General features: G+C 45.5%; 1 protein-coding gene across 1 annotated transcript in view; it reads left to right on the forward strand.

Annotated features, from left to right (window-relative positions):
• Positions 1–219: 219 nt before the first annotated feature.
• Positions 220–15925, forward strand: part of LOC100760155 (WD repeat-containing protein 49) — a 48018-nt gene continuing 32312 nt past the window's right edge. Inside the window, exons 1-4 of the mRNA XM_035444305.1 lie at positions 220–278; positions 6358–6601; positions 9230–9335; positions 15712–15863. Coding sequence (XP_035300196.1) covers positions 6429–6601; positions 9230–9335; positions 15712–15863 — 431 coding nt within the window. The 5' untranslated portion in view covers positions 220–278; positions 6358–6428. The remainder of the gene's footprint in view (positions 279–6357; positions 6602–9229; positions 9336–15711; positions 15864–15925) is intronic.

Below are 15925 nucleotides of genomic sequence, written 5' to 3' on the forward strand. Positions count from 1 at the left end.
GAGTTGCCACACTTGCTATGGGAGATTGAATGTTATTGGCCCCCATAAGCTCAGAGGGAGTGATGCTATTAGGGGTGTGGCTTTGTTGGAAGAAATGTGTCACTGTGGGAGTGGACTTTGAGGTCTCATACATGCTCAAGCCACACCCAGAGTCTCAGTTCACTCCCTGTTGCCTTCAGATCAGGATATAGAATTCCCAGCTCCTTCTCCAGCACCATGTCTGTCTGCACACTGCCATGCTCCCCACCAGGATGACAATGGGCTGAACCTCTGAAACTGTAAGGCACACAATTGCATGCTTTCCTTTATAAGAGTTGCTGTGGTCATTGATGTCTCTTAACAGCAATAGAAACCCTAACTAAGACACTTGACCTTTCCAATTATCTCTTCCCATTGTCCTTCAACCTGGCCTTGATCCCCACATTACACCAGGGGGTCACCAATGTCCTTCATGTTTCTAATTCTATGAACTAGTAGCTATCTCATTTTCCATGTTTGCATTTGAGTCACCTGCCCTCCTTCCTGCCCATCCTTCCTGCCCATCTCTCCCTTGCCTGTTCTCCTTCTCTTTCCATTCCATGGGCTAGTCTTTCTCTGCCTCTCTTGTTTCTTTCTTCATACCTCCTTGACGAAATGTTAGAGGCTCCAGAGTTCAGTCTTTGGTCATTTCCTTCTCATTTCTGCACCTTTTCCTTGATGATCCCCTCAGCCCCATCAGCACAAGGTCTACACGTGAACTCTTCATGCCTCTAGCCCAACCCCTTCTGGTATTTCTAACTTTCCTGGCTCGACAATGGCCATATCGATCCAGATAGGTAATGTACATCATTATAAAGTCCAAAGCTGAGTCAGATCTTCTCCCTCACCCCATTCCACCATCTTTCCCACCTCAGGTAGGGCTAAGTCCAACTTTTGAGATGTTCATCTCAAAAAACATAGTCACCCTTGAGTCTTCCATCTTGAATCCAACATCTGACCTGTTCAATCTACATGCCTGAGGCACCAGGAATGTGGTCACTTTCTACCTGGGTCATCTCTTGCTTCCACTAAAATTACTGTCTTTGCTTCTCTGAATCCCTTTAAGTGCCTCACAGCTAGTCTCCCTGCTTCTAACTTGTACCCCAGTACCATACAGTTCCACCCACCACATGCCAGTCAGAGTGTTTCAGAAGTTCAGCTCATTATCATCATGGTAGGGAGCATGGCAACTGGGAGTATAGTGGCATGCCAGAAGACATGGTGCTGGCTATATCTTGACCAGAAGGCAACAGGAAGTGCACTCAAACACTGGGTGGTATCTTGGACATAGGAAACCTCAAACTCCACCCCCACAGTGACACACTTCCTCCAACAAGGCCATACTCATTTCAACAAAGCCACAGCTCCCTATGAGCTTATGGGGGCCAATTACATTCAAACTACCACACTTGCCTTGGTCTTCCTGTAGGTGGAGTTTTTCTGTGTTTCAGCAGTTGCTTCCCAAATAACCAACCCGGAGACTTAATAGTGCATATAAATGCTTGGCTGATAGCTCAGGCTTGTTACTAGCTAACTTTTTGCATTTAAATTAACCCATATTTCTTATCTATGCTTTGCCACGTGGCTTGGTACCTTTTTTCAGTACAGCATGCTTCTCCCTGCATCTCCCATCGACTCCCCTGACTCCCCCCTTTCTCATCCCAGCATCCTTAGTTTGATCACCCTACCTATACTTCCTGCCTGGCTATCCGCCAATCATCATTGTATTAAACCAATTCTGATGACAAATCTTTACAGTGTATGGCAGGATTGTTCCACAGCATCTTCTCTTGTTTGAATTCATAGTTCTACCCCTTTTCTGATATGTTGTCTGTGTTCTTTATAGTCTGTCTCCCCTCCGTGCCAGGATTTCTCGACTGTTTTGTTCATCATTAGCACCCAAGGTCTTAGGACAGTATCTAGCATCTAACAGGTTCTCAGTAAATATTTGTCAAGTGAATGCATTTGTGAAGCCACAATTCAAAACCATGCCTATCTCTCATTCAGTGCTCTGAAGTGTCACACATCAGGGCAGCCAGAGGACTGAAGCAACACGTGTCAGTGTCATTGTCTTTATAGCACCCCCACCTCCCCAAACTCCAGGCTATTCATGTAGTTCACAGCGCCTGCTAATTGCTACTGTGTGTGTGTGTGTGTGTGTGTGTGTGTGTGTGTGTGTGTGTGTGTGTGTACCCATGCACATGCCTGTTAACAGCCTTTACCCCTCTGTAGCAGGCAGACAGTCAGCCTCATCAGAGAGGAGATTCTTTCATTCCTAAGACTCCCTGCTGCCCCTTTAGGCAAAGAGACCTTTGACAGAGCTGGAAAGCCCTTCCTTTATATACTCAGGGGCTTTGAACTTATGGTCAGCTAACGTATTCCCAGGTAGATGTACCTCATGAAAGGGGAACACTGTAACAGAAGAAAGCAGTTGCCTGTGAAGCACCTCAATCCACTGTCAAGCTGTTCGAAGCACCTTCCATATTGCTCTTTGTCTAAGACAGGAATGCCTAGTCTCATATTTGTTGTGAATGAATATGCAAAAGGGAAGCATATATATCTTGGTTAAAGCCATAGGGAAAACAGGGCTAGATGCTTAAGAGTCTCTTGTCTCCTACAAACAGAGCCAGGGCTCCATTTTGTGACACCACCTCCCCCCAAGATCCATGGGGCACCTGCTGTGGTAAGGAGAGCAGTGGAGAGTAAAGGGTAATACACTGGAAGGATAAGTAAGACAAGCCTCAAAATGCAGCTTGAGTCAGAGGAGGCAAGGGCTGAAGTGGGAGTACCGTCACCTGGCTTCTGACCCCACGGAGTACTGTGAGCCTGTGGCTGTGGAAGCCGCATCTGGGTCAGCCTGTTGCTAAGATGGAAGTGGAAAATCATCTCACTTCCTCTAGCACCCTCATCCCTAAAGACTCGCCTGTTAGTTAATGCACTGGGGATCTGAACCAGCAATGAATCTCTGTTTCCATGGTGACCACTTAAACTTTTCATCATCCTTTCTTCAGACCTTGGAGAAGAGCTATGCTCTCTGGTTTCCATGGCAACCACTTAAACACGTATCCTTGCCTGGCTCTATTGGAAGAGAGTCGCTAGAGTCCATGCAAATGAACTTGGATTACTCTTTTTACTTGGAAAATAAAATTAATTTCAAATAAAGTGACACACCTGCTCAGAAGTTTCAGAACTCTGTTCAAAACCAGGAGAAAGAGCAATGTGTCAAGCCGCTGTTTGAGGCAGGTGCACCATGTCACTTTGACACTCAAAATGCTCATCCAGATCCTCTGGTTGGTTCTGCTATCTTGTAAAGGCAGGGTGGAGGCGGGGGTAGCCAGCTTCTCTACCCAATGCAAGCTTTCACCATTGTAGAGAGACAAACAGGATAACCATCTGTCATTATATTTTCTGTCAATATATTCACCAAAGCTGGCCCAGACTTGGATGACAGCTGTGAATAATATGGAGATGATATACAAGTTGTCCAGCACTACTCCAAGTTCTCTAGCAGGACTAGTGGAATGGATGGCTGGCATTCTCATCTCCAAGGCTTTGGGCTAGGCAAAATGTAAGAGCTCCAGAGAAATGAGGGGGGAAATGAGAATGCCCTCCCTATACGCTTAGACACATCTCTGAACTCTACTGCCGAGATATTTCCCCAAACTAGAGGTGCCAAGAGGCCAATTAGAGAATAGTGGCAACATTGAAAACTACAGGTTTCTGCCAAAGAGACTTCTCATTTCTCCTGAGGAATCAGAAAGCCTATGACAGAGTCCTACTTGACATGGTCTGCTGAGAGGCACGGCACGTGCCCTTGAAGATGGAGCCTGCCTTAGACTGCATGGAACATTCCAGAATGGCACATTCTTCTTCCTGATTCTTGGGAAAGTGTTGACCTTGTAACGTGTAGTAACAGACACAATGCTCAGACAATTCTAACCCTAACCCAGTGGAGTCACAAGCAATGAGTGCGAAGTGGGAAGCTGAACATTTTTCTTCAACCTTCTTTCTCTAAAGTTCTTCTAAGTCACTTGGAACGCAGTGGAGGTGAGTGTCCAAGGAAACCAGGTGACATGGAGCAGGAAGGCCCTGCTGAGTGTATTGAAGACCCTCCTTATTCATCCTCAGGTCAGACCCAGGTTGAATCCCACAGGAAGACATTGATGCCACTGTTTTGATCCTATTGTTGAAGAGATTCACAAATCAACCATTCAGCTGAACAAATCTGTCCAAATCAATGGAGGAAACAGTTACCCGGTTACTTGATGGACCCGATGTGCACTCTCTGTACTTCAGTGTAGCTTCAAACAACCCTGGGCTCAGTGCTACCTTCTGCAATTTTCTTTGTGATTTTTTTTTTTTTTTTTTTGGTTTTTTGAGACAGGGTTTCTCTGTGTAGCTTTGGAGCCTATCCTGGCACTTGCTCTGGAGACCAGGCTGGCCTCGAACTCAGAGATCCACCTGTCTCTGCCTCCTGAGTGCTGGGATTAAAGGCATGTGCCACCAATGCCTGGCCTTTCTTTGTGATTTTTAATTAGTTTTTACATATACAGGTGTTTTGTCTACCAATCGTATGTGCACCGTGTTCATGCCATGTCCTGTGGAGGCCAGAGAGGGCATCAGATTCCTGGAACTGGAGTTAGAGATGATTGTGAGCCACTGTCTCAGTTAGGGTTTCTATTGCTGTGAAGAGACACCATGGCCACAGCAACTCTTATAAAGGAAAACATTTATTTGAGGTGGCAGCTTACATTTCAGAGGTTTAGTCCATTATCATCATGGTGGGAACAGGCAGACAGGGTACTGGGAAGAATCTGCTACATTGATATGCAGGCAACAGAAAGTAGACTGAGTGCCACACTGAGGGAAGCTTGAGCGAAAGATAGCTCAAAGCCCACCCCCATAGTGACACACTTCCTCCATCAAGGCCACACCTACTTTAACAAGGCCACACCTCCTAATAGTGCCACTCCTTTAGAGGGGCATTTTCTTTCAAACTGCATTCCACTCCCTGGCCCCCCAAGGCTTGTAGCCATATCATAATGCAGAAATGCATTCAGTCCAACTTCAAAAGTCCCCATAATTTGTAACAGTCTCAAACATATTTAAAAGCCTAAAGTTGAAAGTCTCTTCTGAGACTCATGCAATCTCTTAACTGTAATCCCCTGTAAAATTAAAATAAAAAGGCAGATCACATACTTCTAATATATAAGGCGCAGTATATACATTACCATTTCAAAATGAGGAAAGGGAGCATAGCAAGGAAATATTGGACCAAAGCAAAACCGAAAACCAGCTGGGCCAACTCCAAACTCTGCATCTTCATGTCTGATTTCAAAGCTCTCTTCAGATCTCCAACTTCTTTCAGCTTTGTTGACTGCAACACACTTCTTTTCTTGGTCTGGTTACACTACATGTTAGCAGCTCTCCTTGGCAGGTGTCCCACAGCTCTGTCATCTCCAACGATGGGGTCTCCAAGACAATGTGGGTGCCGGGAATCATATCTGGTCCTCTGGGAGAGCAGCCAGTGCTGTTATGTGCTGAGCCATCGCTCCAGGACAGTTTGATGTCTTCGGATGACAAGTGTCCTTTGCTTTTTGTTTGTTTGTTTGTTTGTTTGTTTTTTGTTTTTTGTTTGCTTGTTTGTTTTTCTGAGACAGGGTTTCTCTGTATTGTCCTGGAACTCACTCTGTAGACCAGGCTGTCCTCGAACTGATCCACCTGCCTCTGCCTCCCAAGTGCTGGGATTAAAGGTGTGTGCCACCAATGCCCAGCATGTTCTGTGCTTTCTTTCTTTCTTTCTTTCTTTCTTTCTTTCTTTCTTTCTTTCTTTCTTTCTTTCTTTTCTCTGTGTAGCTTTGGAACCTATCCTGGCACTCGCTCTGGAGACTCGGCTGGCCTCGAACTCACAGAGATCTGCCTGCCTCTGCCTCCGGAGTGCTGGGATTAAAGGCGTGTGCCACCAACGCCCAGCTAGAGAAGGTTTCTTACTAAAGATGGGGATGGATGTGCTTGCATCCACTGAGTTCCTGAAAGACTCACATAAAGGCATTGCCAGTGAGGCTAGGCCACTGGGCGATGAAAGCCTAAAAAGCAAATGGTCTTCACGCTACCTCTGCCCTCCAAGGTGTTTGATGTCCCTTTTTAGAAAGGTGAGAAGAATCTTTTCTTACTCACATCAGTTTTATTTTCAGGCTGTCTGGAATTTAACCCTAGGGAGGAAAGAAAATACCCACATTGTTACCAAGAACAAATCTGAGTCCTTAATAAAAACAGCAAGCTGTCAGAATTGAGTGATCGCATTAAGAGCCTGTCTTGTTTTCCCGTGAATATTTTTAGGGTTCACCGTGGGAGCAACAGATGTCAAGGAAAAGCTAAAAGAAATAAGGAATGTTGGGAAGACTGTTAAGATGGGGAAGAGCTCAGCATCGCTTGCCCTGCCCCAAAGGCGAGCAGAATGTGGTCACACTGTGTTCTGCATCCATAAAGGAGTCAAGACATTCTCCTTCTGTAGGACAAAAAACCTGCTGGTGACAGGTGGGGTGGATCGAATCGTCAGGGTCTGGAATCCTTATCTGCCAGGGTAAGTTGTCTTTCTCCTACCTACCAAGAGCACTGTTGATATACGAAAGTGAAGGAGAAAGTGACTAGGATTCCTTAAGGAATTCCCTGGGACATTTCTGTTTCTAGCCTCTAAAAGTTGACTATAGGGGCCTCTGGAGAGGTGGCTCAGTGGTTAAGAGCAAGGACCCGGGTTCTATTCCTAGCACCCACATAATTGCTCAAAATCATCTATAACTCCAATCCCATATGATCATATTTCGTCTTCTGGCCTTCACATGCATGGTGCACAGATACACATACAGGCAAAGCATCCATATGCAGAAAACATTTAGAGTCTTTTCATTGTGACTGATGTGGAATATAAATCCCAGCAGAAAGCAGTGGGCACTCCTGTAATGCCAGCACTTAGGAAGGTGAAGCATGACCTCAAGGTTAAGGCCAGCCTGGGCTACATGAGAGACCATGTCTCAAACCAAACAAAACAAATGTAAATACTTTACAATGACACAGAGACTATGGGATGTCATTCACCCGGATCTCAGTGTGACTCCCTCTTGTCTGATGCCATTCTTGCCTTTAAGGGGACCATGACCACCTGCAGAGTGACTGGAGTTTTTTTACACAGTGAGTGTGAGCTTCAAGTGGCTTCACAGCAGGGGCCCCAGTATTCCCCTGAGGACATGGAGTTTAGCCCCATCAGAATTAATGACTCTACAATGCCTGCATTTTAACAGAATTAACATAAAAGAACAGGTATAATTGACACGAGAAAGCCATGACATGATTGGGGTCCTGGGGAACCCAACAAAAAGCCACTGAAGGTTCATGGCTATCACCCCCCTCAGTGGGACATTGTCATATGCTTTGGGCCAGGCCTGCACTTCACACAGTTAGGTCCTTCTGAGAAAGCCCCAGAAACACTTCAGTTTTTCATTCACTTTATTCTCTTCATATGTGTGTGTTGTACACTCATGTGTAAGCATGTTGGCATGAGCACCTGTGTGTGTGTGGGGGGGGGTGTGTATGAGTGTGTGTGGGGGGGGTGTCACCTGAGGGTGACACTGAGAGTTGTGCTGATTGAGATTTTTATCAACCTGACATAAACTAGAGTCACTAGAGAAAGGAACCTCAATCAAGAAAATGCCTCCATCAGTGATAGGGTGTGTGACCTTGGAGTTGTAAACTGAAATAAACCCTTTCCTCCCCAAGTTGCTTTTGGTTGTCATGTTTAGCTCAGCACCAGAAAGCAAAGACAGGGGTCTTTAGTCATGCTCTACCTTATTCATTATGGCAGAGTCTCTCAGCCAAACCGAGTTTGTTGTTAGCATTGGTCTAGCTAACCAGCTTGTGCCAGGACTCCTCTGTCTCGGCCTTCTGAGTGCTGGAATTACAAGCAGGCTGCCACTCCCAGCCAACATTTCTGTGGGTTCTGGGGATCTGAACTCCATTCCTCATGCCTGCTGCTTGGACAGAAAGCACTTTATCCACTGAGCCCTTTCCCCAATTCTACCCTCTTGATTATATATTGAGACCTACTGTGTAATGATGTCTGTAATCCATCTGTCATCCCTGGTCCTTGCATCAAGTCCACTGACCCATGAAACCCCTGGAGCCCAGAGAAGCGATGGCAAAGTCAGAGCCCCATAGGCAGGTCTGTCATTTCCCAAAGAAGTGCTGAAGATGGGGGGAGAGTAGGAAGCAGGGGGCCCACTTCATCTTTTGGTTCTGATGAGCATGAGCCATGTAAGCTATGCTCAGGTTCCTGTCTGGGTCACTCTCTATGCCATCTGTGGGGACCCACAAGGTGGCCCTGTGACCACCCATAGCACAGGTGAATACCAGGACTGTGAGGCACAGTGGGTAAGCACCCTGAATCTGATTGTGCCTCCATGACTTCCCAGCCAGGAGGTTCTCCTGACCACCCTCAGCAGACCCAATTTTCCCTTGTATAATGGGGACAAGAGTCTCACCATCTAGGGTGAAAACAAAGACAAAAAAAAAAAAAAAAAAAAAAAGAAAAAAAAACACAGCAAAAAGACTCAGAACAATGTAAGAGACATAATAAAAACGAAAGGGGCTGGAGAGATGGCTCAGCCATTAAAGGCTAGGCTCATAACCAAAAATATAATAAAAACGAAAGGCAGTTTCTGCCTGTTTCTGTTGTGGTTAAAAGTAGGCATGTGCTTTTTCCCTGAACCTCAGCCAGGCTTCTCTTCTCTCCATCTCTTGACCTTCACAGAGTACCCAGCCATGACGTCCCATGAGGGCGCTTTAAAATCACACTCTATTGTAAAGCCCAGATTTAATCTCTGTTCACTCAGGTCTGTAGAAAGTGCCCTCCTGTCTCAGAATCCATAGCAGCCCCACCTTAGACTCTTCCTTGCCTGTTCCTTTTATACAGCTATTGTTAACAGCTGGAGAAGCAGAGCCCCAGGCTTCCTCTCACCCTGAGTTCTGTTGCTAAAACTGCTTATTATTTTGCCTCAGTCCTTTTATTACACGAAATATATACTTGTGTAATATCAGAGGGAAGCCTAAGCCTCCTCCAGGCTGAATAGAACTGCCAAGCTGAGCTTTGCATTTTAAAAAAAGAAAATAGAAACAGGAGATAGAATGGCTTTGTGTTCATTTATTCTTTTCTTTCTAGAAAGCCAACAGGTGTGCTGAGAGGCCACATGGCGCCCGTGGTGTATGTACACATATCTTCTGAAGAAAACAAAGTATTTTCCGTGTCTGCTGACAACACTGTCAAGGTCTGTCCCTCCCCCGTTTTGATGTGTGCATCCTTTAGGCAGGTTCTGTTCATTAGTTTATTTGTTTGCTAATTAATTAATTAATTAATTAATTTAGTGACACATTTGCCCACTATAGCCCAGAATGGTCTGGAGTTTCCCCACAAGTCTCCTGCCTTAGCCTCCCAAACGATTTGCCCACCTCCATCTTTGGCAATGTGAGGGGTTCGGCCTTGACAAAGGCTCATGCACAGTTTAGATGGGTGCATCTTCTTTAGGAAGGGTGTGTGTGTGTGTGTGTGTGTGTGTGTGTGTGTGTGTGTGTGTGCGTGTGCGTGCGTGCGTGCGTGTGTGTGTGTGTGTGTGTGTGTGTGTGTGTGTGTGTGTGTGTGTGTGTGTGTGCGCGCGTGTGTATGTGTGTCTGAGTCTGTATCTGTATACATGTGCACAAGCAGTTGATTGCTAAGGCACTCTCCACGAGGTGCTTGGGGTGGTATGTAGCTGGGCCCCTGCCCGCACACCATCCACATAGTCCTTGTCCCAGTCATTTCCCTATGAGTCTGAAAGATAGAGAAGTGGAGCTGGGAATTCTGCCCCTTGCCATCAGTGCTAGCACTTGTTTTGCAATACACCCTGGGCAATTGCCTTCCTGAAGTGTTACCCAGGAGCCTCAGACTGTGACATTTCTGATCTAGATGGAGGCAGTGACATCATGGTTTGGCTTTGTTTGCCTTCATATACTGAACATCCTGTCTACGTCTAACACGTGGTTCTCCCATGACTTCTGTAGTATGCTGGGATGTTTTGGTTTGGTTTGGTTTTATATTCAAAAGGCGGTCTGACTGGCTCCCCTCCTCCATTATTACTCTTGCTTCTTCAGAGGACACAACCAGGCTTCAATCCATTTGCCTGGGCTGTCAGTGGCAGCAGGGTAGGAATTTGGACAAAACTAGCAGGAGGTGGGGGATCCTGAGAGAGAAAGAGAGAGAGAGAGAGAGAGAGAGAGAGAGAGAGAGAGAGAGAGAGAGAGCTTCAAGACCTTGGCTAGGCATTAGTTTCTAAGAAATGGCATCCAAAGTTCAAGAAACAAAAGAAAACAAATCAGACTATGTCAAAATTAAAAACGTCTGTGCTTTATAATACAAGGGCATCATTAATACAAGAAATAGCTTATGTAACAGAGGGGATATTGCAAACCATATGTCTGATAAGGAACTTGCATCAGGAATATAAAGAACTTTTAGTGCTTAGTAATAAAAATACTGATAGCCAATTGAAACTCGGGCAGAAGATTTGAGTAGACATTTCTTTAAAAGTGGCCAGTCATGGCACATGGTGCTCATCACCATAGTCATTGGGGAAATGAAAACCAAAACCACAGTAAGATACCACTTCACACTCCTGAGGACAGCTAAAATTTAAAAAGTAGCAGAGGCTGATATGATATGCTGATAGAATGAGAATAAATTGAAACCTCTATATATTGGTATCAAAAATGCAATTTTTTAAAGAAACCATCTTATCAATTCTTGAGTGGTAAATAGTTAACACACGACCCAGAGCTTCCACCCCCAGGGACATGCCCAAGAGAACTAAAAGCACACATTCCTCAAAAATGTACTTATCAATACATAAAACAGCATTATGTATCATAGTTAAAAGGTAGGTGCATCTCAGATGTCCAGCAACTACTAAATGGTAAAATGAAAGCAGTGTATGTGAGCAACAGAATGAATCCCCGATCTACATTATGACATAGGTGAAGCTTAGAGCCATGGTGTTAGATGAAAGTCACAAAAAGTCACATATTGTCTTGCTTCTTCCATTTGTATGAAACATCCAGAAGAAACCAGGCACTGACATATGGACAGAATATGGAATGGCTGACAATGGGCATGGGGGGGGGGTGTCCCAGAGGGCCTGATGGGATGCAGTGGTAGTGGTCACGGCTATGTAACTCTGTGGCCATGCTGAAGCCCCTGTGATTGAACATGTTAAAAATGTGAATTTTGTGATATGTGAGTTATATTTCAATAAGGAAGCTATTAAGAGTGTGAGGCCAGAGATGACTCAAGAGTGACACCAAGACTTGGAATCTAAGCCAAAATCTGAGACAGGGGATATGGCAAACAAGTGGCATTAAGACCAGGAGCATGACTTTGGATGTGTTGGACAGGGTCAACCTGAGCTTAGGGGGTGTAGCTGGGGTTGGTGGTACAAAATCAGGCATTATTAGCATTTACATAGAATCTTCCACTCTGGACTGGGTAAGATGACAAAAAGAGCAAGAGTGGACAGAGGAAGGGAAAGACCACCAAAGACTGTGTGCCGGGCCTGGGATGTGCTAACAGTTCTCTGTGTGGGTCCGAGACGGCTCCAGCACAGTGAGCATGGTCAATCCAGCAGAGAGGCTGAAAGTGGTCCTCCACAGCTAGGTGTGGAGAGTACAGCCAGTGATGTAGCTAGGGCCCAAAGGCAAGCCATTCAGTCCTCCAAGCAAACTTGATTAAAAGGATGAGATTTATGAACTCCACTGTTTGATTTATTTTGAAAATCAAATTCATCTAAAGGCTTCACCCAAAGTCACTGTGTGGAGGACTCTGAGTTTTTAATGAGTTTTTTTTTTTCTCCCTTTGAATCCTGCGCCTCTCGGATAATCATAATTTTGTATGTGGGGACATGTCTTCCGTCCTATTTTCTTTCCCCATCGCCTCTCCATTTTCTTCCAATCTCAACTCATGATTACAAGATTAGCATCTCGCCTGTGATGAGTCAGGCATATTGAATAGCTTCCCAATGTGTGTTTAAAATATATTGAAATCCCATCTTGGAAATATGGTGTGTAAGTTATTTCAGACTGCGCTATTCCTATCAAATAACAGCTAATCAACAAGGAGCCAAACAGCTCAATGACTAGCATGCCTGAGCAGATAGTCTTCATTCTTTGAGTTATTTTTCAGCCCAAATATTTTACTCCTCCAAATCATGGGGACATACAAACATCTCAGGAGGCTGCTGGCTTCTGGCATCCTCTAACGGGGAATAAAGTGACAGATTCTCGGATTGCCTTTTTCACTTGGTAGTCTCTACAAATGCAGAGACAGGGCTGGTTTTGTCGACCAGAATTAGAATTCAGGGAAAGTCATTTTTTTTTCTAAGGAAGGCAGCATGGTGTGCTAGCTAGCATAACATGGGAACTTCTTTTAAGCACATCCCAGGTTTTCTCCAGGTTAAGACAGCAGGTTTGTTCCTGTCCATTTTAATCCAGCACCAGTGATTCTAGGAGTGAGTGCTTATTCCCACTCAAGGGCTGGCATCTCTCCAGTCAGGGGCCCCACCCTCTTTATCCAATGCCAAGAGGCAGGTAAAGAAGATGCTGCTGCTACCGTCTACTCCAGCCAACTCTTCTCACAGTCCGTGCCAAGTTCATGGCCATGGTGGGTGAATGGGAAGTGGCACGTACCTTCTTTCCAACAACAATTCTGCAAATGGGTGAGGATGTGTGGATTTGGGAGAGGGTGACAGAAAGCTTGGGAAACATACAAGAAGCTAGGTGAGTTGGCTGAATCACTCAATCTGCCTAAATGGGCTTTGTTATTTAGTGGTTTACTCCTCCCCAAGATGGGAGAAGGACCTTGTAGAGTAATTGTCCTTTTTGAAGGCAGTACATAGACTTTGCTCACTTTCTTACTAAGTGAGACTGATTTCAGCCCAGGAGACACGGGTGAAATTCAATAGGGTAAGTGCCAGGGAGGGCTTGGTGACCACAGAAATAAAGTCACTGGGTGAACTGGTACACAGCAGTAGATGCTGGCCTCCTCCTGAGCCCCCATTGCAGAAAGCTGTTCTCCTTCATGTTGCCTGTGTTTATAACAGGGACTTTGATGCCAATTTGATGACTCAGTCTAAACTTCTATGTAACAAGTGTCTCGCCTGCTTTCCTTCATGGGGCTTTAGGCACCAACTTACCCTACCTGAAATGGCTTTTCCCAGATTCCAGAATTTCCTGTGTTCCTCTCTGGAACAATATGTACTAGTCCCTTTCCTAGTCTATAACAAAATACCTGAGACCAACCAATGTACAATAGAGCCCAGGTTTGTTTAGTTCACAGTTCTAAGGCTAGGAAATACAAGAGCATGACACTGTTATCTACCTTGGGTCTTCTTGCTTTGTCAGTATAGTGAGAAACATCACATGGTCAGGCAGGGCAAATGTGCTAGCTCAGGTCTCTCTTCCTCTTTGCTTTTCAGTTCATTTTTAGATGCCCAGCAGGGAGCCCATGGTCTTGCACATGCTAGACCAGCACCACCAAGCTATACCCCTAGCTCTGTCTTTCTCTTCTTATGGAGCCACTAACTCCATCTGGGAGCCCTATTCTCATGGCCTCACCTTTAGATACCACTAACATATAAACTTAGGGATTGAGCTTGCAATGCAGACTTTCAAAAGCATTTTTTTTTTTTTAAATCATGGCACCTCATGCCAGGAAGTGGGAAGAAATCAACGAGTAAAGTCTCCCCACAGCAGGGGAATTGATAATGACTGTGCAGGTAATTTTCCTTCCCGCAAAACGAGAGTGTTCCACCAGACTGCTAGCAGAGAGAGGGGAGGGGCTGTCCCTTAAGCAAGCCACTCTTGGGACTGCCCTTTCCACCGGGGAGTCAATGCTGGGGCCCCATGCTGGCTTCACTTGAGGCACAGACCCACACAGATCCAGGGATGGTCCGTTTGTTAAGAGCTCAGAGAACAAATGGAAAATAAGCAGAGTGTAAATTCAAAGGATTAGAGTGCAGTTTAAGAGACAAAGACCTCAAATGGCTGGCATTTGGCAACTGAGCCAAGAAGAAGACAAAGCTTTGCCCAGGCTCATGAGCTCACTTGTGTTAGATTTTCCTGGCTTGGCTGTGTCTTAGCCTGTAAATTCAGAACTTCATTTGGAGTCAATGGATAGCATCTGCCTCCCAAAGCTGGCTTAAGAGAGTACTAGTTGGGACTGTAGAGATGGCTCATCTTCATGTGCTGTCTTCCCATTGTATCTAACTCTCCTCTTCCGGCAAAGTCACCATTGTATTGGAGTCTAGCCTACTCCAGGGTGAACTCATCTTCATTCACTACTTGTATCTCAACAACCCCATTTCCAAATTGTGCCCCATCCTGAGGGACTGGGGTTATTTGCCATTTGAAGGGAGAGTAGCAATTCCCACATAACTAAAAGTAAAGGAAACCAGGACTCAAAGTAGTTGACACACAGTGGGTGCATGTCGACACTGCCTCTCTGATGGTCATGCTCTCCCTAGTTTTGTGGTTGGCCCAGCTGCTCTTCTAACCTACCGTAGCCCCCACCATCTCAGTCTGCTAACAGAAGACCAGAGCTACAGCGTGATTTACAAGCCCAACAATGATTGACAGCAATATTATTCTAGTCACATTATACCATTATTATATTTTATCTACTTTCTCTAAACTCGCCGTCTTTTAATCCATATTCTAACTTGTCTAAGGAACCCTATACAATAGGCAGCATTGTCTCTCTATTTTACAGACAACACTGAGGGAAAGAGTTCTTGGGAAACTGTGTGAGGCTACCCAGGTGTTAGGTGTGGACCCACTTGGGTTCCAGCACAGGTAGATGGACTCTGGGCTGTCATGTCCTCAAACAGCAGCCAAACAGGAGTTTGTTCTGTGCATCCTCCAAATATCTGCCTGGTGACCGGGTTGGGCGTGTATTCTTGTATTAAGAACTGGGAACAGGGGGCTGGAGAGATGGCTCAGTGGTTAAGAGCACTGGCTACTCTTTCAGAGGACCCGGATTCAATTCCTAGCACACCCATGGCAGTTCACAGGTGTCTGTGACTCCAGTTCCAGGGTACCCAACATGCTCATGCAGGCAAAACACCAATGCACATAAATTTTAAAAAGACCTGGAACAGGTTTGATTATCAAGGTACCACAAATCAGATCCATGTCATCAGCTCTCTGTAAAGGCTGGGTGCATGGAGGAAGGGGTGACCAGTCATTTCCTTGTGGGAAGAATAGAGCCTAGAGTCTCATTGTCACAATTCCCCCTTCTCTCTGATCACCTTACACACTCCCATGATTGAGGGGACCAGGGGTGTAGGCTTTGCTGTCTTTTTCACAACAACAATGGAGAAGACCTCCCTCCAGCATTTGGGCTTTTGGCAGAGGTGGACAACAGGTAGAATTTAAACTTGATCAAGTCAAGCCAGACCCCACCCCAGGTAACAGCTGTGGAAGCACCACAAATGTGCGAAATGTATTAGTAGCTGAGTGTGTGGCACACACAGGATTTAGAGTCTGAGGCCAGCTTGGGCTATGTAGGGAGATCCTATCTAAACAAACAACAAAACCTATTACTTTCCCCTATTTCCTCCACAGATCTGGGATCTGGAGACCCATGTCTGCTGCTTTACAGCTTCTTCCAAGGCCAGTGGCATCAAGGGAGAACTTGCAGCCTGCCTCTACCTCTCTGGACCAAGAGCTCTGTGTGTGGCCACAGATGCCCTGGCTTTTCTTCACCTGAAAGTGGGGTACGGGGCTGTGTGTCCTCTGAGCTTTGTGTGTAGAATGTTCTAGAGGGTGCTAGAGAATT

Source organism: Cricetulus griseus, chromosome 4 (assembly GCF_003668045.3).
Source record: "Cricetulus griseus strain 17A/GY chromosome 4, alternate assembly CriGri-PICRH-1.0, whole genome shotgun sequence".
Lineage (NCBI taxonomy): Eukaryota > Metazoa > Chordata > Mammalia > Rodentia > Cricetidae > Cricetulus > Cricetulus griseus.